This window comes from Pundamilia nyererei, unplaced genomic scaffold (assembly GCF_000239375.1).
Source record: "Pundamilia nyererei isolate P.nyererei 1_Seehausen unplaced genomic scaffold, PunNye1.0 scaffold00202, whole genome shotgun sequence".
In the NCBI taxonomy this organism is placed as follows: Eukaryota; Metazoa; Chordata; class Actinopteri; order Cichliformes; family Cichlidae; genus Pundamilia; species Pundamilia nyererei.
Window position 1 is genome coordinate 663,771 of NW_005187603.1, and position 24,003 is coordinate 687,773.

The window sequence follows — 24,003 nt, forward strand, 5'->3', positions numbered from 1 at the left end:
AAGTGCTCTAATAGGGTGATATGGTACTACAAGGTCATTAAGATAAGATGGGGCCTGATTATTTAAGACCTTGTATGTGAGCAGCAGGATTTTGAATTCTGGATTTAACAGGAAGCCAAAACAGGAGCAATCTGCTCTCTCTTTCTAGTCCCTGTCAGGACTCTCGCTGCAGAAAGAAGTTGAAGACTTGAGGAAAGTTGCCTGATGTGAATCTAACATCAGAAGCTTTGGATTAATTTCCCTTCGGAGCTTCAGTTTCTCCTGCTTCAGCTGCTTTGATGGTTTCGCTTCAGGTGTTTCAGAGTTCATATTGCAGACCGGCTCCCACAGGTGAGAATGCTCTTGAACCGGGAACCAGAGAGTCGCTGTGACATGGAAGCCCTGTGTGTTCTCTTTGAGTGTGAGGCTGGCAGATTTATAATGACCGCGTCTACAAAGAGCTCTGTTCATTATTTCCACAGAAGAGGCCACGCTGTGAGGCAGGAATGCTGTTTTTGGCCTGACAGGTGAGGATTTCACATCTGTCACAGTTCCCTGTGTGTCAATGAAAGCAAAGAGTGGCAGTGATCCAGAGTCCAATACCCATGTGACCTGTGGGAGTGGGCACAGGCAGCGCTGTCAGGTCTGTCTGCTGTGAAGCACTTTGGTCCACGAGCTCTGAATGCTGACGCATTATTGCAGTTTTGTCTCTGTCCTTCGCCACAGCAGCTTTTAAACCATCAGCTGTGATCGAAGTGCAGACACGCAGCTTTAATCCAAGGGCTTTATCCAAAGTGTGGCATTAAAATTCGACTTATTCAGACATTGTTATGCACAGTCCCACAGCATCAGAGGCTCAAACGCCATCAGATGATCGCCTGACAGACAGTTTCAGGTCAGCCCAGCACAGCTGATGCTCCAGTGGCGCAATCGGTCAGCGCGCGGTACTTATACGACAGTATTCAGCAGAGCGATGCTGAGGTTGTGAGTTCGAGCCTCACCTGGAGCACAGGTTTTACTCTCAGCCTGAACCAGGAGGTGAAGAAGGCTGAGTCTTAGGAGGCCGTGCGGGGGTGGGGAACTGCAGGGTTTAGATCTCACCCTGGGTCAACACACCTGAATCTAATGATTAGTTCATTACCAGCTTCTGGAGAACTTCAAGACATTTAAAACAGCTGTGTTGGATCAAGGACACGTCTAAAACCTGCAGGACACCGGCCTTTGAGGCCTGCAGTTGGACGTCCCTGGTTTAAAGGTTGGTGGTTTGATCCCTGGCTGCTCTGGACTGTGGGCCAAGATGTATGCAACAAGGATGCAGATGGTTCCCTCTGCAGGACTTCAGGTGTAATTATTTTGCCACAGATCCACCTCCTCTGAACTTTCACCTTCCTCCTCCTAACATCTGACCCTCCTCCACTTCATCCCTGCTCCTGTAGTCGTGCTGTCCTCTACAGAGGCCACAGTTTTATCCTGAAAGGGTTGAAATTACTGCACATTTCTGAAACCTTACTAAAACGTAAGTCCAAGATTCTCATATTAAAGAAACAAATAGATTTTTGTTTCTTTAAAATGTTCCCACAGATGGAGGAGATCAAACAGACACGTCTCCACAGCAATGGCGTTCGTTAAAACTCGTCTCACAGCAGGTCTTCGATTTGATCTCTCTGATCACGGCACAGCAGAAGGTACGAAGATCGATAGTTTAATCCTCTGTCTCTGCCTCGCCCTTCTCCCGGGGGGAGCTTTCCTGTCTCCGTCAGATGCCACGGGTTCACTCCATCACTCCCGCCGTTCTCATTACAGCCCTACTGAGCGCGCTCACAGTTTATCACCTGGACCTTGGCCTAATTCACACTTCGACCTTTCACTGCGCTTTAAAAAGACAAAAGCTTCAGTTTGGAACTCTGTGAAGGGAAAATGAAAGGGCAGAGATTTTATTTAAGCCGTGTACTAACCGCCTCCTACGGTCTGAGTTGGTATTCAGCTCCAGCGAGCTCACTTTCCACCATTTGACACGAAGAGCTGCAGCTAAAAAAAGGAAAACAGGTCGGGAATGAGCAGATCGATGGCTTTTACTGGGAACCAGCAGGGCCTGGCAGGATATCTCTCCCGCCCACCAAACAGAGGGAGATGCACTTTGTAAACACTCCCAGCTGAAATCAGAGTCTACAAAGTGAAACTCCCATCCACACTTCAATGACTCCTCTGCTGCAGGAAATGTCATCACACCGGAGGTTCACGTTCCAGGTGAGTGGGTGACGTACAGCCGGCGTGCAGACTGAAGCTTCCACGCTCGACTTTGAAAGGGAAAGGTCTGAGCTGCACGGGTCATCCAGATAAACCGGCAGCAGGAAAGGATTTAAAATCTGCTGTTTGATGTTTTCCATGAGACTGAAAAGCAGCAAAAGCACCTGAGAGACGGTTTATCACGCTGCAAACTCTGCTTCACTGTGCTTCACTGTGCTTCACCCAACTTTTCATGTATTAAATGCTTTTGACTGCCTCGAACAGCCTGTGGACTGATCTCCACCTGAACGGCTCTGTGAATTTTCCACTTAAGTCCAAAAAGGATTTGACATCTTTCTTCTACTCCCAGCATCAACACAGAGTTCACATCAGGAAGGAAACTATGGACTGATGTTGACAGATGTTGACAGAGGATTCAGTGAGCTGTCTTTTGGTAATGCGGCTGAAAGCTAGCTCACAGTCACGCAACGCAGACGGAAAAAACATGGACGAGGATTCGGGGCTCGGAAACATGAAGTCAGTGTGGTGCTTGAAGCTGCGTACACACCAGGAGTGACCTGATAACCCGAGACCGCAGAAAGCAAACGACATTCAGTGACATCAGCAAAAAAACGCTTGTGACAGGAAGTGGCGGGACTCTGATAAACATTTCTCAGATTTCAGCGGCGCGAGTGAAAGAGCTACCATGAATACATTAGAGTGTAACCTAGGCAACGAGAGCCTAAAATGTCCATAAGAGAGCAGCTGCTTGGTTGCAAAGCTTTAGGGAACGTTCCCTGAAGGCTCCTTAGAGTTCCCTTAGAGATCCTACAGAAACAACCTTCAGGGAACAGTTGGAAATGCAACATTTAGGGAGCCTTTAGGGAACGTTCCCTTAAGGTTGCTGTTTGCTGCCTTCAGGAAACGTTTGCCACCAGTTGGCGATGAAAGACTTCCTACCCGATAGAACCTCTGACCTCTGTATACCTGCTGGGTTTATCTGCCCAGTCGCTTGTTTCTGGTCACACTGAATAAAAACTTAAAGTTTATTTCAGCTCCGTCATGCTGTGTTTCAAAAACCTGAGGTGTGACACTGCGTGCTCAGGTCCAATGACTCCAATGAGCCTGAAAATGAGGCGCTCCTCCGAGTCACATCACAGAGCTGCACATCAAGGTTTCACAGCAGGGCATCAGTGACCAGCGAGTGATGTCACGGCCACTGCGTCTGTCTTTGACTGTGAGACGAGGTCGCCAACATCAACTCATTCTGTGTTTTTCACAGATTTGTTGGAAATGTGAATGCACTGTAACATAAACTGATGCTTTCTCCGTCTCTCGTCATCATATATTAAGCTGTGAGTACATTTAGCTGGATTAACTGGATTAATCAAACCAGTTTGTCTGCATGGCTGAAGACGCCAAAACTACAAAGCCAAAGTCATGAGGCTCTGCAGCCCCAACTCCTGTTTTACAGCTGCAGGGGGAATTGAAACCATCTTCATCCAGCCGTCCACATAAAAAATAATAACTATTAATGGCAGAGCAAACATTAACTGCAACACATTATGATGTGTAATAAATACTGATGTCTTTTTTGAGCTGAGGGATGTAATTATACATATTCTGTGTCGCTATAATTAGTTTAATTGGACTTTTTGTGTAAGCCTCTAAAAGGGAAAACACTCAGCCTTTTAATTGCACTGCTAATCAATCAAATTACTTCATTTCCACAGAGAAAACGTGGAAAATGAGCCCGGAGAAGGAGCTCCTCTAATCCCCGGAGAGACTCCGAGCAGCTGTGTGTGTCTGGGTTGGATTTTTAGACTGAAGGTGAGTCATTAGGTAAAGATCTGTTTGTCTCCGCGCTGAGGCCAATTGGCTGAAAACAGCAACAGTAAAACACCCCCGAGCGTCTGTCTTTGTGAAAACACCTGTACAACCGCAGAGGCGGGCGCAGGCGGCTAATGAGCTCGCAGCCCTTTAAACAAATAAAAAACAACAGCAGCAGCGAGCTGAGCCTGCGTCGTCCACGCCGCGTAAATCTAATCTGTAAAAGAGTTCGACTCGACGCCAAAGCTTATTTCTTTCAAACGAAGACACGGCTCTGAATACATGTTTCTTTAATCACCCAAAGACAGCAGCCCCTCCACCTTGTTTTTAAACGTCACAGACGGGAAACATCCAGAAAATCAGAACAGGAAGTGAAGGTTCAACGCGTCAGCGTTAACCAGCAGGACGATTAGCAACAAGTGAGAATCAGGGATTTATATACCTAATCTGTATACAGTGTTGGGGAGTAACGGAATACATGTACCGCCGTTACGTATTTAGAATACAAAATATGAGTAACTGTATTCCGTTACAGTTACCGTTTAAAAAGGTGGTATTCAGAATACAGTTACTTTGTTGGAATAAATGGATTACACTGCGGTACTTTCCTGTTTCATATTGTCGCGGGTCAGGACTGTTTGGGTTTGTTTGACAGCTACGTTCTGTTGTTCCAGGCGGCAGCGTTACGGTTGCCATGGTTACAGGGCGACGCTCTCTCTCTCTCTGCGACTGTGTGTTTCCTGGGTGAGAGAGCGCCTTTTCGTTGTTGTTGTTGTTGTGCTAAGCTAACAGGCAGAATGCTACAAGCATAGCTCTAAAGAATGTAGCATCATGTTCAGTGTAGTCCGTGCTGCAGGGAGAATGCACTGCCATACACGTTATGTGTCTGTGAGCGAGGAGGGAGAAAAAGGGGAGTGGAAAGGTACGAGCAGTCATCGAGCAAAAACGGGAGCTGGAAGCATGTAAATATAATAATAACCACTGCAGCCAAGAAGAGAGCCTGACGAGCCCAGTTGAAAGTAAGCTATTAAGACTCGACTGTACACTGTGTTCGTGTTTTCCTCTGAAAACAATAAGTTCCGTTGGAGCAGCCTTTCAACGCCTCTCTCTGTCTCTCGCAAGAAAAGTTGACCCAGACAACAAAGTAGAGCTATTTTTCGGCTACGAGCCGACAGGGACCCCGCCGTATTAGTCAGAGGTCCCTTTACTACAGTTCGGAGTCGCGGACCTTCAGTAATAGTAATAAATCACAGCAATAGTACATTCACGTTGTTGTAAAAAGCATGATAATATATTAAGTAATCCAAAGTATTCAGAATACGTTACTGTCATTGAGTAATGTAACGGAATACGTTACAGAATACATTTTAGGGCATGTAATCTGTAATGGAATACATTTTAAAAGTAACCTTCCCAACACTGTAGATGGATTAGGATCAATCAGCTCTGTGCTCATACATCAAGGTACTTTTTGCACAACACACAGTGATTGTTGCACTTTTCTGTTGCACTGTTGTGTCTTTCTTTTGGGGTTTTTGTCATATGTAGCACCGTCGTCTTGGAGGAACGTTGTCTCGTTTCCCCGTGTGCTGCACGACGTCACATGATCACAGATGCAGGTTTACAGGTTCATATTTCAGGTTTCTTGTGTCACTGTCAGGACCCCTCACGTGTCGCTTGTTGTTATTATTAGCACTGAGACCTCGTTCTGGTCATTTCTGATGGATCATCACATTTTATTTAAATCATTTTTGATCGTATCTTTAGGCTCTTTGTTGCCAGCCGCCCGTCACCAGAACACATCACTGCTGCCTTTTTCTTTACCTGAATCTATGAAAAATGCCAGAGATGACACAGTCTGACATTAAATGGTGGTAAAGTGATTCCCAAAACTTTAATACTAAATGTTGACTTCGAAGAACTGTACAACCTCTGGATTTCCAGGTACGATCACACACATCTCCTGTGAGATGAGGTGACTCGCTTCTTTTGCACATTACTGTAATATCTGAAGCTGTACATGACACTCGGTGCCATTATTAGCGATCAGAGCACACGGCCATCCCCTCGGACATGTGCAGGTACAGTTTACTGACCGTCGCGACAGACTTATAACACGAGGTCCCGAGGGTCCCTGGGGTCGGTGGGAGGGCATCGCGTTTCAAACCTGCGGCTCGGAGACGCCCAGAGGTCCTGAAGGACTCATCCAAGAGAAAATGAGAAGTAGTTTCAACTCATGATGGTTTAATTCACTGGAAATGATCTCAGTCAGAGAGCGTATAATGAGGACTAATTCAGATAATGGGTTTCACTCCGCTCTGCCAACTTTATCTGCCCACATGGAGAGGAGTGATGAAGAGCGCATCACAGAGAGCAGAAATGAACCTCTGAAAATAGACTCAGAGCCCCGAGCGCCTGAACCGCTGAGGCCCAAACATAAATCACCTGTGAGGTGGATAACACCTCATTTTAATATGAAAATGCTCTCAGCTTAAAGCCTGTCACCAAGTTCCCTGTGTGACATCACTCTGCTTGAGTTTGCTCCTCAGACCACGGCAGACAGACTGGGCTCAGCACAGGAGAACACATCACGTGGACATCAGCCCGATGGCCGGATCAGGAAGGTCTGTGGACGATTCCAGAGTCCAAACCGGAAAACTAAACACACATCTGCACCGAGTCTGCGACGCCACATGAGCCAGTTCTCCTCGTGTGTAAATAAAAGTGTAGTGTAATATAAAATGTTTATTGTCACATCTTCATAGATGGTTTTGCTTTTAAATGATTGTAAAGGATGCACTGACTCGTCTTTGCTGCTGATCCTGGATCAGTGACCTCCCGGGAATCTGTGAGAGACACGTCAGGATCTGAAATCCTCCGAGCAGGAGGAGTGGGCTGTGATGAGGTCACACTCCCTACATTTCACACACGGGCCACGAATGTGTCTGAAAAAACAATCAGTTGTCAAAGTGTTTGTTAGGGCAATATTTCAGCACCAAAATCTGCCCCTTGGCTTCCACCTCAGAGCACAGCAGCTGGGATTCATGTTGTTTTAACTGTGATGTGAGTACGAATCCGAGGCCTGAGGTACAGACAGACGAAACAAAGCTGCAGTTCCTCTGATGTCCAGCAGAGGCAGCAGTGAGTCAGTCCCTATAGACTCTCCTGTTAAAACTTTTCAACAGTAACATGTTTTTTTTTATAACTCACATGTTTAAAGCTAGCATTATTAGGGGCGTGGCCTCTGACTGACAGGTGGATGGAGACACAGGTGTAGCTGTCTGCTAGCTTCACCTGAACTGGACCTCTGGACCGCGTTTGTGCTGTTGGAGCTTTTTGGAGCATCTTTAATGACCAATCATATGTTTGCTGTGAGGTTACTGTAGTAACAAACTGTCCAATAAGGCTGAGCTCCAGTTTTAGCGGGCAGTGAAATTCTAGAATTTTGATTGGATGTCACTGAGCCACAGGTGTGTCTTTGTCATGCTCTCAGTCTGCGGATGCACACTGTTTAGCAGGATTAGCTGCTAACTTAGCACTGCACCTGCTCGTGCTAAACACAGCTCAGAGTTGGTGGCCTCACGGTCCCACAGCAGATCACAAGTCCCATCCATGGGACACTTTAGAACAAGCGCCAAATCACAACAGTCGCCTCCAGGTGCTTTATATTGTAAGGTAGACCCTACAATAACAGATACAGAGAAAACCCAACAATCATATGACCCCATATGAGCAGCACTATGGTGACAGTGGGAAGGAAAAACTCCCTTTTAACAGGAAGAAACCTTCAGCTGAACTAGGATCAAGAAGGAGCAGTCTGCCGTCACCGTTTGGGGATGAGCAGATGAAGTCCAAGGATCTGCCCGTGAACCACCCGACTTCAAGGATCTACCACCAACTTCTGCAGCTGGATGTCGGAGGAAGCCGTCGGAGACCACTACAACATCTGATTAGTGTAAAAAACAAGTTTCTTCCATTTTAAACTGCGAGCATAAACTCATGAAAGTGGGAGAAACAAACACCGAACTGGGCGTTCAGCAGAGGTTGTGTTTACACGTGCCTCGCTTCACGGAGCGCCTGACCCTGTAACCAACAGGAAAGGTGAAATTAAACTGTGCCTGACTGAAATATTAAAACCCAGAGAGGTTTCTTTCAGTCTGACTGAGTCTGAAGATGTTACGCTCTGTATTTATGTCCTGAATCATGAGCTCAGCGGGGGGAAGACATCTTTGTCTCCAGACTACTCAGGAACAAAGCACGAGTCACTGCGGGCTCCCCGCCGACCATCCAGACCTCTCGGTGGGTTTTAACTCGTCATCTGTCGCCTTTTTCCCTCCCGCTGTCACTTTCAGCTCAGGTGATGAATTAGCTCTCGTTTTTCTGCAGACTCTCCGGCCTGCTGCTTCTGGCACAGCCTCGGGTTCTTTGATGACACGTATCTCCAGCGGCGCCGGCGGCGCGTCCTGTCTCGGTGCTCCCGTCCCGTCTTCGGTCCTGTGCTGTCTCAGATTTTTCTCATTAGTTTGAGCTCTTATTGTTTCCTGGCTCGGAGTTTCTCATTCTCTGAACCCAACACAGAAATTCTGCTCAAGATAAATTACTGCAGACATCAAACCTCTAACAACACACTTCCTCAGATTCACGTGGGAATATTCCAGTTAGTGGAGTAAATGGACTGAATCATGTAAAGTGTTTTTTAAAAAGTTAAAGTTTTAAATGTAGGAGACAGAAACAGAGAGACAAATAATTAGTCCAACTACGATCGTAAAGGAAACACTTTCCACTTCCCCTGGAGGACCCTGAGGATTTCCTGTGCCTGATGTACAACACACACTTCATGAAATAATCACAAGTTTAAATATTAATAATTTAATATTTTCCAGGTTCAGAAAACAAAAAAATGTCCATATTTGGAGGTTAGAGGTGCTGTCACAGACCTTCCCTTTTTAATTCTTCATTCATTTAAAATACGTGGCTGGGTTAACGTTAGGCATCATAACTGCTGGGTTATTATTAACAGGGAGTTTTTCCTTCCCACTCTTGCCAAGTGCTCACAGGTTGTCTGATTGTCGGGTCGTTTGCACACTTTTGTACAGCACTGGGTGCCGGCTGTAGTGATTTTCTTTTGGGTCCACTGGTAAGTCCCAGTTCCACGATTGTTTTATTGTAACTTTAGGACACTGTAAACTACAACACTACATTTCTTTTTCCTAATATTTTACTCTTTATTTTTTTTTACTATAAATAAAGCTGTTAATATTGGATCCAACCTGCCTCGGTGTGCATCCTTGAATCTCTGCGGCCTCTTTTATTTGCTTTTATCTATTTTTCTTAAATATATATTTCCTGTGGGTGAAATTCCCATAGGTGGCGTTGTCATTTTATTATTTTTTGTGTAACCCCGCCAACCACTTGGTCACATACTTGGTCACATACACATTACCTTACACTACTAATACTTTATAAAGTTGAACTGAACTGAGTTACGTTTGCAAAAACATCTTTTAGATGTTTTCTTCCATGGTTGCCATGGTGACCAATGGTCAATGGTAACTTTATTGTCCCTAACAGGAAATTGATTTGCAGTATGTCCGTACAAACAAACAAACAGACAACCAACACATCACATACACTCACCAAAATAATATAATATAAGCCTGATAAAACAACCTAGATTTTTCATCAAAGAAGCGCAATGTGCAATGGCAACAACACTTATGGTTTAGTGTTATTAACTATGAACGTCTCCCAGCTTCCTCAGGGCATGAAACATACTTCCTTTCCTTTTCCTTTATTTATGTATTCATGCTCACTATCACCAAAATTTAATGTCTGATAATCAGCTTTGTGACTATTTCACCGCAAAGATGCTTTGTGTCTCCATGTTCAGCAGTTTTCCTCCCAGCTGGAAAAACCTCCAAGGCGAAGCATCCTGATCCACTCAGCAACACAAAGGAGGCTCTCCTCCAGATGTCTGCGCCCCCCCACAGACAGAAGCTATGGCAGATGCAGCCCTGTTGTTCTCTCACGACCCGGCGCTCCGGCCCAAACGTGAGTGTAGGAACGTCGATCGACTGGAAAATCATCAGCCTCACCACAAGGGTGCGCCCCATCCTCCACTGGCCCATCACTCCGAGCCCTGGCGTCCAAACAGGAAGCGATTCGTCAGTCGCTTGGTGCTTTGTCGACATTTCATGCTCTTGGTTCCCTTGGTAACAATCTAATTAATTTACCTCCCTGTCATATGACAACCAACTGCATCCTCCCAGTACAGATCGCTAATTTCTGCGGTCGTTGCTTGAAGTTGCTCAGTGTGGTCGACTTCCTGTGGTCCCGCCGTGCTGTGAATCACTTCCTGTGACAGCGATCGTTAAGACTCTCAGCCCAGCTGCTGTGTTTTGTATTTTAATGGCGTTAAAGCTGCAGCTCAGTTGTCCTCATTATTTCTGTAGATGTGTTGATTGACTCCCAGTGTCCTCTCGCCGACTCGTGCTTCATATCTTCAGAACAACACACCCAGAACATCTCCGGGCTCGTCCTCTGAAAAACACTTGGACAACACCTGGATCGCAGAGGCTCACCTGCTGTGTGATCATGTGACCCGTCTCGCGGTCACACACTGATTTCCATCATTACGGAGATCCCACAGGTACGATCAGGGAAAAGTCTAATTAACAGCTGTTCATTAATGATCAGACTGCACTGCAGGTGCACTGTGAAGTCCGCAAGCTCGAATCGGCCACACATGGTCTGATAACAGCGACCTGCAGGTTACTCAAACTCAGGTCATCCCGTCCCACAAATCCTGGATGTCCTAACTGCGCTGTTTGTTTCTCACCATCTGTTTTTTGTTTTTTTAATTACGGGACACCGTCCAGGTAATGAGCCACCAGGTGTGGTGTAGACTGTGAACCACATGTGTAGCCTCCACGATCTTAACACGGCGACCTTTCACCTTTTACTGTTCAAACTGAACTTACTGCCACGCTGCACTTTGTTTCTGTTGATTTGGTTGGACGTGCACTTTGAGAGGACGGGTGGAGACAGATCAATAGAGCCTGGGTTTGTTTTGTTTTCACACCCGTGGAGCTGTTACTTTACATTTCCACACTCGCTCCTGATATAATCAGAACATTTGGAGCAGCCTTTGAATTTTCTTCCTCCAAAACGAGGTCTGCAGTACACTGCAGGATGTGGAGAACACCGAGTTTGCAGTTGCCTGTTTTCAAAAGATATTGGCAGGCAATTTATTTTAGGGAGACTGAATGAGGTGGAGCTGAATCTAAATGAACTGCAGCGAAATGTGAGACACGGCAAAACCCCCGGGGGCTCCGAAGGAGTCAAAAACCAATCAGCTGACAACCTGGGTTGTTACTCGAGGCCTTGGACTTCCCGTCTGAGGAAGACCAAACGCATGCTTGTAGCTTTGTGTGCGTAAAATGTGATAAATGATCTTTTTGTCTTGAATCTTTGGATCCAGCGGTGAGTTTCTGCAGTACTTTGGGTCGTGGTTGTAGTAGCAGAAGGTTTTGTTGTTTGTGAGCAGCAGCCAATCAGAGGAAAGTTGGCTTAGAGAGGGAGGAGCTTAAACAGCTAGGTTCAGACAAAGGAGGAAGTGAGGGGTAAATATTTGGGGTTTGAAGAGGGCCTGCTCTGATGAGCCTTTCATGTTTCTGTTTTATATCTCAGGTTTTATTTTCCCTTCATCTGGGAACTTTTATCTAATTTTAATATTTTGCTGAAAATAAACTCATCAATTAAAACGCCTCTCATTAGCATCAACATGTGAAAACAGCCCTGCAGGGAAATGTTTAACCGCCTCCTCCTGAGGAGCTTCTCATAGAGCTTGATGATGTCGGAGGGGAATCCAAAGAGCCTCTCCTCTATAAATGTTTTGAATCCACTTCACAGCAAATATCACTTAAAGACAGAGACACACTCTCTCAGCTTCCTCGCTCAGCTCCTCATCATGCAGATTATGCTTCCTTCGCAGCTCTCTGGGTTCTGATGAATAAAGACGAGGAGCCCTGACAGCTTAGAGAGAGTCAGCACTCTGCAGCGTCCTCGACTTCAAGAAACACACTGGTCTAAACACAGAAACAGGGTTAATTAGAGCATTAATTCCTCCGACCTCTCCTGTTATCAGCGTTTCAGAGCATGACTCATATTCGACTCAACACGCTGGATTTATTCAGGAAGGTCGAGCTCTGGAGACTTATTCCCCATGACAACCGTCTCGTCAGGACGGGAACAGCCGAAGTCGTCTTTCAGAGATCCGATGCACCGACAGCTCTAACTAATAATCCTGTGCAACCAGTAACAGCAGGAATGAGGTGTAATCTGGGCTTAAACTGGGATTTCTCACTGGTGGGATTATTTCTTTAGCAGAAAGTAGATCCACTGGATACTGCTTTTGTCTGTTGAGACTGTGGATTGAAGCTGTCTCAGTGCTTTGACTGCTGGGATACGCTCCATAACAACAAATCCTTTCTGTAGGTTTGACCTCTGAACTACACCCACTCTGAGTCTGTTTCTGTTTTTGCTCCTGGGTCTTTTATTTTGAAAACTGATATGATTCTCTCTGCTGTTCCTGTGGTTGACTTCCTGCCCTGCTCACCTGCTCTACGGTCGTGTCCAATTTCATGGGCTGCATCCTCCTGAGGACCCGGCCTTCGGGGTCTATGTGGGCCGGGTCCTCAGAAGGTCGGGTCGGCCGGAAGTGAGCGGCTGTGAAATGGGACGGTCGAGCCTTCAGATCTGCGTCACCGCTGTCTCGGCCACTGTTGGAAACTGGAATTGGCTGGGCCGCGCTATGAATTCTGAGATATGGTGGGCCACGAAGAACACACCCAACCCATCCTTCAAATTCGGGGAAAAGGAGGATGCATTTGGAGGAGTCTACGAATTAGGGCAGCCTTCGTTGTGTCGCCATGACGTAATCGGCCTCAGGAGGAAGCAGCCCATGAACTTGGACATCCCCTATGTAGCTTCAGACGGTGAAACTGGATGTGTCATGAGTTTGTGTGATCAGGTCCACTCATCAAAGCCAGAACACAACACACTGTGCACAGTGTCATTTCAGTTTCCACTGAAACAGGCCCCGTCCCCCCAGACCCCGTCCCCCCAGACCCCGTCCCCCCAGAGGGCCTAAAGCTGGGATCAAAGAACTGATTGATTTACGCTGTACTCACCCAGAGCATTAAAGCATTACACATACTCTCAGCTGAGTTTTGCAGAGAGGTCCAGTTTGTGTAAAAATCATCGCCAAACAAGTCCGTTTGATTAAGCTCACCACAGAAGGACCAGTTTCTGCTGAGCGAGCGTCAGTGTAAGGTCCTAATGAGTGTTCAGCAGCACCACAGGACGCCAACAAGGAACTCCAGAGATCAAACACTCCCTGTCAGAGCACAGGCATCTGCAGCCACGCGTTTAGAAAACATCATATAAATACTTCAAAAAGGCAGGAGCGCTCGTTTTAGACAGACAGCACAGCCGGATGATGCTGAGTGATAATTCATTACTGCACGCCTCCCACTGCTGTACAAGAATGAAGAGTTTGCACAGCACAGCGTGTTTAGCATTAGTACTTTGGTCATGTGATCACCTCACAAAGCTGATGACTGTGGTGATCACATGACTTTGAGTCTGCTGTGAGACCTGCACTTCAAACTGGGCAGATGGAAAGTTGAAGCTTTACCTCTCGTAAGTAGCAGGAAATTCCTCTCAGGGCTTCACCCATGGCAGTCGGAGAGGGAAGCTGAGGGCGAGACGAGAATAGAGCAGAGAGAGGAAACAGTGAGGATGACTTTTGATGCTTCATCGTATCATAGACTGTATATAGCAGATGGAAGTCTGTATCAGGCTGTAAACGTGTTTCTTTCTGCTGTAACGTTTGAACATGGGAGTCTATGGGGACTGACTCACTGCTGGAGCCTGCTGGACGTTAGTGGAACTGCAGCAGATTCTTTCTCTTTGTAAAACCTGTTTAAAGTCTGGATTCCATCTTTACAGTGAATCACATGAAGGTGCACCAGGACCGTAACCTCCTCGTCACAAGGAGACGTCATTCGTTGCCTGGTGATTTTATTGCATTACGCTGAATTTTTTCACGTTGGGTAACCAATTGCACAAATTCCATGTTTATGTTGCAGTCAGTCTGCTGATGACAGCAACTTGTCACCAACATCTCTTTAGATCCTCTGGTTGTGACCAAGGTAGCTGAGCATCTGTGTCGTCCTGCAGTTACGTTGCCATCAGTGTTTGTGTATGTAGATGGCAACAGATTTGCGATGTCTCCCAGTTTATCACCGTTAATCGTCGTGTTATCACAGAGTGTACTGTGGACCTGATCCCACTCAGCTGCACACTGACTCAGTCTGCAGGACCTGATTGGAAGTGACCACAGACGGGGTCTCCATCTTCAGATCAAACACTTAAAGCTCTACAAGTTCATCATCATGCTGCAGTTTTTGTTAGTGTGACTGCAACACAAACGTCAACCGAGGAACAATTTTTGAAAATAAACCCAACGGGATCCAAAATTCTTGACAGTTTCTGAAAGTCACAAAATTTTATCTTTTTATAGCTTTTAGGAAACGTGTAATAACATTTTCATATTAAAGTCTTTTTCCAGCGCGTGCGTGTGCGCGTGTCCTACCGGTGGCGGATGCTCCAGGCAGGTGTGGAAATGTTTCGTCTGGTCGGGTTTCACGCGCTTCAGAGGGACTCGGGACTCCCCGATTAACTCATTATGAGTCAACTTGTCCTCGTCACACACGGACAACCTGAACAAGGAGAGGAAGCAAAGGAGTCAGGAGGGGAGGGAAGGAGAGGAAAGAGGAAAAAGTACAAAAAAACAAAGAACTACTGTTGAAATGAAATAAACAGGAGAGGACTGTGAAAGAGCACCAGAGGCAGGAAAGGAACCAGGACATAGCAGAGGAAACAAACAAAATGAATTTAGGAGACAGGAGATGAAACTGCAGATGTATTAGGAATATAGTAAAGATTGCATGAAACAGTAGAGCAGACAGGAAAGGGATCAGAAAACAAATGAAGGAAAGGAAGCAGGAAACAAATCAGAAGGAAAAGGAAAAATGAATGGGATAAGGAAACAGCAAAGGAAACAAGAGAGGACAAAAGAGATGAAACAGAAGAGGAAACAGGAGAGGGAATGGCAAAGGAGACTAGTGAGGAAACAGGGGAAGAAGCAGAAGAGGAAATAGGAATGGAAACACAGAAAGGGATAGGACAGTGATAAGGAATCAGGAAACTAAGACCAGAGAAGGAACAGAAATGTGTAAGAAGACAAAAGACCTGGCAAGGAGATGAAAATGGGAAAGGAGACAGGAAACGAAAGAGGAAACAGCAAAGCAATTGGGAAACAGAAGAAATAGAACAAGAAAAAAGACTGAAAACAGAAGAGGAAATAAGAAAGGAGAGGAGGAGATTACAAAGGAATCAAAGGAGGAAGCTGAAAAGAAACATGAGAGGAACAGGAAACAGGAGGAATAAAATAAGGAAGTACATAAAGGTCTGAAGCTCAAAACAACCTTTTTTTCTCAATGAGAACTTTTAAACACAAGCTCACAAAGTACTTCACAGACACAGGAAACACACAGATGCACCTCTAAGAAACCGACGACATAACCGAGTTCAAGATGAACCTCCGCCCGCACGCCGAATCAAAAACAGCTTTATTCTTCTTTTGCTTTTCAGAGTGAGATTAATGATCATCTTTAGAGCGTTTCAGTTTCCGCCGCGTGGCCGTGTTTGCATCTCATACTTTATTCAGTGGGAGAAATCTGGACACGAGCAGGAGGCAGAGGGAGAGTCGACCTCCTCGGGCTCAACGTTAGACTGGAACTAGTTCAGAATATCATTATTCCCGCGCTTCCTCTGGGATTTCTGACAGTGATTCACGCTTCTCCTCACGCCCTGATGCATAACCTCCGTCAGCAGCAGGCGTAGGAGAGGAAACCCTCCTCCTCTTCCTCCTCCCGCTGCTGCTGACGAGCACTTGACAGCTCTGAAAAAGGTCGCGAGTGTGATCGCGATCAAACTGCAGAAGCTGCCAGTGAAAAAGCAAAATGTCAGATCAAACGAAGCTGCCGACTCCCGACACGCTCCTCCTCATCCAGCCATCAAACACGGCACCTCCACAGCCTGTCGGGTGGTGTCGAGGCTGAGCGTCAGCAGGCCTTCGTCCAGTTCATTTACATTTAGCACACAGTGAGGGAAACATGCCGGCTCTAACATCGAGCCCTGCTGAGGTTAGTTCATACCAGACAAGAAAGGAAACAGGAAACAAGAGGAAACATGAGAGGAGACAGGAGAGCAGTGTTGGTTTGTGCTGAGACCAGAGGCAGGAACGGCTTCATCCGCCCTGCTGGAGTTTCACCTGTTTACATCTTCCTGTTCTGACAGTGTCTAAACACACACACACGCACACACACACACACACATAAACACACACGCGCACACACACGTTTCTGCTTTTCATCAAACTGCATCAGATCAAACGTCGTGTTGGAGACGGACGACAGACGGCGTCGGCACAGCTTCGGATTAAACCTTAATACAAACGGCATTTTAAATGTGGATGCAAACAATGTGGGAATGCTGACGGGAAAAGTCGAGACAGCGAATGCTGTGAGCCGAGCGTGTCGCCAAGCTGCTGCCCACCAGATATATTTATAAAAACTGAAATTCACAGCGTGGAGCGCGTCGACACTGAGCCTGCGTGTTTGGGTGACTGACCTCTTCTTAGCAAGGCTTTTATTTTTATTTACAGCCTGAATCTGTCTGAGATTGCCAGCTTCTGGGGATCAAATCGGTTCAAAGGTCAGAAGCCTGCAGAGCTAATACTGAGAAATCGAGACATCTTTATCTGAACATAATGAAGTCGTGAACTCTGACCCAGACCACGAACCTAAGCTGTGCTCTGACCTCTAAACAGCAGCTTAATGAGGCGAAGTCCACAGAAACTATGAGAACAGTTTTAGAAAAAGAGGATTTTTCATAAGATTTGTAAAGAAAGTGAAAATATAGACTGTTTTTTAAAAAGAAACTAGACGAAGAAATAAGGAATTGTTTAACATATAAGACCACAGCTGTTAAGATTGGCTTTAGCTTCTTTTAAAGAGATAGCAAGGATAGTGGAACTGCAGCCCTGCAGCAGTATATGAATGACTAACCTCATGTTGTGGATGGATTATCTCAGTTCTCCTGACTGAAGTTTGGTCCGTTTACAGCATCCTGCCATGCGATTGCATTTGTCTCTAACCATTAGTGATGCACGAATCATGAACGAATCGTTCAATACTCGAGAATCACTTTACTGACTCATGAATCATGATTCACAAGCCCAACTGACTCACTGACTCATCCCTGTTGCTGTTAGCAGCAATGTATCTAGCTTATAATTAAAATTATGGAGAAAAACACAACATCCAGTATCTTAACAAAAAAATTTCTGCTTTGAACTGGAAGAAAAAACCCTGAGTAGAAGCTCACATCAAGAAAATAGCTCCTCGGTTCACAGTAGCATCGCTCTGCTAACATGCTAACAGCACATTTGAGCTACTCACCCCCTTCCTTCCTGTGCTGAATCATAGAGCGAACGAATCACTCACCCACACAGTAAAAAGAATCAAATTTACCATGACTACTAACCATCAGGAACCTTCACGTTGACTTTTATCGAGTGGAAGAAAGTTAGCATCATCCTCCAGCTTCACTGTGTTTATGCTAACATAGCTGTGTAGCTAGCGATCACGTAGCACATCAAATTTAATAAATTCTGTTTTCATTGTCTGGATGTTAAACCTGGTAAAGCAGCCACGCTATCATTGTATTACAGATGAAAGTGCAGTTTGTAGCTCAGTGATGCAGCAGAGTTTGTACCCGGAAACAGTTAATGACGTCAGACATACAGACCGGATGGACTTATTATTAGTTACTAATCACTCTAATAGGAGTGTTGATGCTATCATTAGTATTTTTCTTTCCTTCTTTTTTGTCTCCTTTTGTGAGATACTGAACCCCAATTTGCTCTGTTGTGTTCATCAGAGTGTGACTGTCAGACAGAAAGTATTTAGGTGTAGAAAAAACCTTATGTGAATGAGGCGCGTTTTATTTGACTGATCCCGTAGAGTAGAAACTGCTGTATAACCACAGATTAATCCGTGATGTAGTGAGTCCACGAAAGGTACACATCTGTGTGGTTACACAATGCCTGAGCTGACGGGGTGAGAGGCTGTGTTTTTAAGCCCCGACTCTTTAATTAAGCTTGTTTTCCAAACAGGTGTTTTTGTTCAGAAAGCAAAAACCTGTTTGTTAAAATGTGAAGTTTTATAACCGAGACTGTTTTAGGAAGTGAGGACATTAATACAACGGATTCTTAGAAGTTTTTCAAGTTTTGAAAAGTGAGAAGTGTCATCATCTGACTTTTACAGCATAGTGAGGAGAGTATTTGAATGACACACAGTTTCAACTTTTCCCCCAACCTTCGAAAAACGTTGTCGCAGCGCTGAGATCAAACCCAGATCTCAGCTGTTTTCATCAATGTTCAGCTCTTTAATCCAGCCAAGGTTTGACACTTATAGTTTTGGCGTGGGCCAAACTGAAAAGAGTCAAACAACTCCTGTGCACGGGAGGCCAAAGAAACGCCGCACTTACTGGGCTGCTGTTGCTCGGCCTACTTTTTCATTTGGATTTCAGAGGTTTTCAGGCTGTGAGCGAGGAGCAGAGACAGAAGAGTCATACGCTGCACATCAGATACAACGATGTCATCTGTATCGTTACATCTGATGTGCAAACTCATTTAGAAATCAGAGCACTGAGAGTCTTCATGTTTTTATACTTCAGTGACGGCTCAGATGAAACGATTAAAAGCTAATTCTGCGGATTCAGTCTTCAAATTGTAAAGAAATGAAAGGCTACAAAAGCAGCGGGTAATGGCCCCGAACAGCCGAGCTGCAGACAGAAATGACCGATAATCACCTGAGGCTGCAATTACCAGATAACGTCTCTCTGTTCAGTCTGCTTTCATGGCTGTACTGGACCTCCATGGGATGAAATATAATATAAGTCTCTTTTATTTATGCAGCTTCAAATCACGGATGCATGTCAGAAGCTTAAAGCCAGAGACTGATGACTTAAGGAAAAGTTAAAGCTCCCGAAGCAACAAGACAGCAAAGTTTTACCTCTAAAGAATAAAACTTGTGTCAGCCAGAATTTATTATCCCAAATCCTTTTAAATCCAAGCAGATCACAGCTTTCTTTGTAAAGAAGGAAGCAGAGTGTTTGATGACGAAAAGTTTTGGAGTGGAGGATCCCGTTAAGGAGCCAGGACGAGGAGGTCACTGCTTCAGGAGGAACCGTGAGACGCCAGCTCGTGTTTCCCTCACAGGTTCATTCACAGCTTTGCTTCGGTGTTTTCCACACGTTTGCTCCCGAGCTCCGTAATCGAAGGCTTCCCGCTGCGTTCACCGTCCCGCTGTGCTGCAAACACACGTTTATCAGTACAGGGGGGGCTCCATCATTTAGAAGACCACGCCACAATTCTCCACAGGACACTTCTGATTATGCTGCACTCTGAAGTCAAATGAAAAAGCAGCAGGACGATCACGTTGAAAGGAGCTGTTGCCTCTGTCATATGTTCTGTACGTCACGCATGTTGCCAACAGCCTGGAGGGCAGAGCACGCTGTATTCTGCTTCTACGTTCTGACGAAGCTCAGATCCTTCAGTGTGTGCACCAACATGTTGGAGATCTTCTACCAGTCGCCAGAGGTGCCAGCAGGGTCAAGGCTGGAACGATTCAATCATTGGTCAGTCAGTCAGTGAGGGTCAGGACTGAACACACTGCTGTCCATCGTGGAGAACCCACCTGAGGAACGCTGCAGGAGATGATGCTGTTCTCTCTGCAGGTGAACACTCCTGTCAGGACAGACTCCACACACATTTCTGGATCGCCCTTCATGCTGCTGTCTCTTCAGGTTTACACTCTATATATTTTTATTAATGCCGCTTGCACTACCACTCTTTCTCTCTTGCACAATCTCAGTGCACGCTACATCGTCTGCACAGTTCAGCATGAGTCTGATTTTTATCACTGCTATACATAAAAATTTTGCACTACTGCATTATTAGTCTTTCACTTTACTATTAACAGTGTTGATTTTGTGAATTATACTATTTTATTCTGTATGCTGCTGTGGAAACAGTAACTTCTTCTTCAGACCAGCACAGTATCAGAGAATCAGTACAGACGGTGCTGCATCGTTGGACCCAGACAGACTATTTATTACTGCTGCCACTGTGACACCCTGTGACACCCTGTGACACCCTGTGATAATGTGTTTAAACATGTTTCAGCCCTACAAACCACAGCTTCTAACTGTGACTGCTGCAGTGAATGACAGCCTGGTCAGGGTTAGGTTTTCACTCAGTCGTGTGGTTGTTTCTCTCATGAACCATGACCCAGGACTTTCTAACTGCAGGGACTCACAACAAGTTTAAATAAGAAGCCACAGATATTCTGATGTCCGTGATCAGGCAAGTGGGGAGTCTCAGTATGGTCTGAATCTTTGTCATTGCTCTTTTATTTACTTGATGGTAGTTTTCACTCTGTGATTTTATGAATAATGTTAGGCACACGCTGTCCTGGGTCGCTGATCCAGTGCTTTGTGTTTATGCTTTTGTGTTCTGGTGTTTCCAGAGTGACTCCTAGTTCAGTTTTCCATAGTGGCTCTGGTTTCGTCCCCTTACTGTTTTGCTTGTGTGTTGTCGGCAGTGTTTCCTGTGTTTGTCAGTCTTGTTGTCATGTCCCGTCCATTATTCATCTCAGTGTTCGGTCTTTAGCACAGTGCTGCGTTTGGGTCCACCCTCTGCTGGCACACAGCTGGACCCTCACACCGACATCAGATTATGGACACTGACAGTTAATTTCTGGGTTTTTGTTTGCAGTGTAAATTATTTCAACATGCACCACTAAAAATCTGGGGCTGGGACACATACTTTTACCTTCATCAGGGGTAAAACGTATTTACCAAATCACAGCTTGTGGTTTTGTAGGGCAACTTGCTATTTGTCCATGTTAGCTTAGTGTTAGCCATCATCAGCCAGAATAAAGATGGCTGAGGCTCATTTGTCATTTAAACCCAAAAGTCTTTCTGATGTTTACTGTAGTTTTTTACGATGGCTTCATTCACTACAACAAGCCTTTTTTGGCTGCAGCTGTTTATCTGATAACTCTGACAAACTGCTTTATTCACAGCAGCTCGCTGTGCGCTCTTTGCTGTTGTCTCTGACTCTGTGAAGGACTGATTCAGTCCAATCAGACTGTTAGAGGCAGCCAGAGAGTCGGGGAAGGATCTTGATACAATATTGGCAACAAAAAGTGTTTGATAGCTGCGAAAAGCAGCAAAGACAACATTTAATTTCATCTTGGTGCAGCTTTTTGCTCCGACAGCTAAACTAATGAAATGTGACAACTGAGCTTCATATGTGAATGTCAGGATGTAAGAGCAGCTGATTAATGGCTGTGAGCGTAATTGCTCTGAAATGAGATGTGATGAATTATCCCCAGTGTGTGTTTGTCACACACGCAGATATAAACACAGACCTGAGTGTCTTCCTGTGCATGTCTTCCTCTGTGATGCCGACATAAGTGAGCGTTTCATTCCACACTGGATTCAGGGAGTTACGGATCGTCCTCGTTTTCAGCTTATTGGCCTGAAGGACACACACACACACACACACAGATATTAGTAATTACTAACACAGTTTGACATTTCATTTCAGCAGCTCTGCACAGAAGTTCAAACAGTGCAGAAAATGTGTTTAAACCTTTTTAAGCTCAGGTATGAATCTCATTAAAGACTGAATTCGTGGCTGCGTCGCTTCAAGACAAAAGTCAAATAAAGATAAGATCCCATCAACAACAGGACGAAAGGAAAAACAGGTCAGAGAGAAGATTTTCTTTTTCACACCAGAGCCAAGATGGAGATAAACTTTAATGTTATTTGGGGACCCAGACAGTCATTGCTGTCTCCTCACAGCAATAAACTCAAGTTCACAAAGATTGCACAATTAATAAAGCAACAATCAAAGCATCACTTCAGCGAAGGTGCCGGAAACCCGACGAGAGACTTAACTAGCATCAGGATAAAAGTCAATCCGTCCTCAGTATTTTTACACATTGCTCGTGTCAGGAGGAGGATTTCATTTCATGGCTTTGAAACGGCTGCTGAAAATCCTGAAATGAGCCGAAGCCAAAAATGTGCTGCCAGCACCACCACTGAACCGTGGACGCTACATTTCAGGCGCTCACAGGCGGCTTTACGTAAACACAGAGGCCACGAAACCAGAATAAAATCACTTTTTACATATTTCAGCTGACTGTATCATGTTCTTCTCTTTTCCAGCTGCATATTTTTATTCTTAGAGCAGTTTTGCATCGTTGACTGCTCAAAGTGAAGCGCTCTCACACAAAATAACCTCCATGGGAAACAAAACCTTGTGACACTTTTTTGAACATGATCAACTTTGTCAAACTGATGTCAGTTTGATTTTCTGAAGCATGGATATTAAAAGGTAACAGTCACGTGATTCCAGCCTCCTAACTTCCTGTAACTTCCTGTAACTTCCTGTAACTTCCTGTCTTTGACACGACAGCGCTGAGTGTCCCCAACAGCTTCTGTAGTCTAACTGTTCATAATGGTAAATGAATAGTTATTAATAACTAAGCTCGACTTTTTGAACCTGAATAATCAGATTTGACCAATCAGACCACGAGGTCGACTTTTCTTCACGCTGAGGATGAATTTTATCCAAAAACAACATGTTTGGTGTTATTTGCTACACAGGAAGTTCAAAAACGTCCCACTTTGTCAGAACGCACTCGGTGTGACCCGACGGCCACTCTGACTGCGTCTACAGCACGCCACCAGTCGGGCCTACAGTGGTGCATGTCTGCATGTCTGAGTTTGAAGCTTGAAGTGAAGCGCTGTGAATACTGTACTGATGCGCTGAACACTGACTTCATTATTAGAACCTGACCGTGTTTTATGTGAACGCCGTTGTAACGGCAAATATTTGAGAGGAAATAAGAAAAAGCAGAAAAATAAATCTGGTCGGTCTGTGGCTGTACGAGCAGAGTGGCACCTTTACCTCCGGCTCATCAAAATGCAGAGAGAAAATAACAATGAGTCAGTGACACCGATGTTACCCAAGCTGCTAAAAAAAACAAAAACTCAACTCGAACAAATCTGGCGTGAGAGAAATAAACAACATCCCCCATATGGAAAAGATATTTTTAAATCTTATAAAGTTTGTATCTGTCTTGTGTGAAACTTGTATGAAAAGCACACAAGAGTGAAAACAGATATAAGATCCCTTAAAAATTATATAAATGAAACTTGTATGTTTTGGATACTTCCTAAAACAATGTATGAAAGTAATGAGAAAGTGGCCACTTTCATGAGTAATCACATATAAGTTTTTACTATTTCTTTTCCATATGGGCCATTTTAAGCAGCAGGAAGTGACACAGAGGTCAGAGGGCGATGCTTCGTCCTCTTATTTGTTCAGTTACACTAGCACTAGCTTTACTGTGAAACTGTTCCAAACAAAACCTTTAATTCACGCTGATGTTCGTGTGGGATGAACTGTTGTAACAGAGTCATCATCTTTACTTACGTTACAGCACCTCTGTGTGGCTTCCCCTAACACAAAGTCGAACGTCAACAGCAACTTTGTTCTAGATAAGCAGATAGGGCTGTGCGATATGACCAAAACCTCATATCCCGATATAAAACATCTATCGTCCGATAACGATATAAATCACAAAAATGTAACATTTTCTGTAAATTCTGTGAATCTCGGGCAGCTCGACTTGTGTGACGTGTTTCCAGCTGGGCGTCGTGTAGCTGGAGTCGAGTGTTTTAACGATGCATGAAACGACA

At 45.0% G+C, this 24,003-nt stretch overlaps 1 protein-coding gene and 1 non-coding gene across 2 annotated transcripts in view; one reads left to right on the forward strand and one right to left on the reverse strand.

Moving 5' to 3' along the window:
• doc2a (double C2-like domains, alpha) overlaps nt 1-24,003 on the reverse strand; it is a 67,624-nt gene that overhangs the window by 8,406 nt on the left and 35,215 nt on the right. Inside the window, exons 5-7 of the mRNA XM_005747697.2 lie at nt 21,663-21,772; nt 14,693-14,819; nt 13,733-13,792 (exon numbers count right to left, since the gene is read on the reverse strand). Coding sequence (XP_005747754.1) covers nt 13,733-13,792; nt 14,693-14,819; nt 21,663-21,772 — 297 coding nt within the window. The remainder of the gene's footprint in view (nt 1-13,732; nt 13,793-14,692; nt 14,820-21,662; nt 21,773-24,003) is intronic.
• Nucleotides 895-988, forward strand: trnai-uau (transfer RNA isoleucine (anticodon UAU)). The gene is made up of 2 exons: nt 895-932; nt 953-988. It is a non-coding gene; the product is annotated as a tRNA-Ile (tRNA).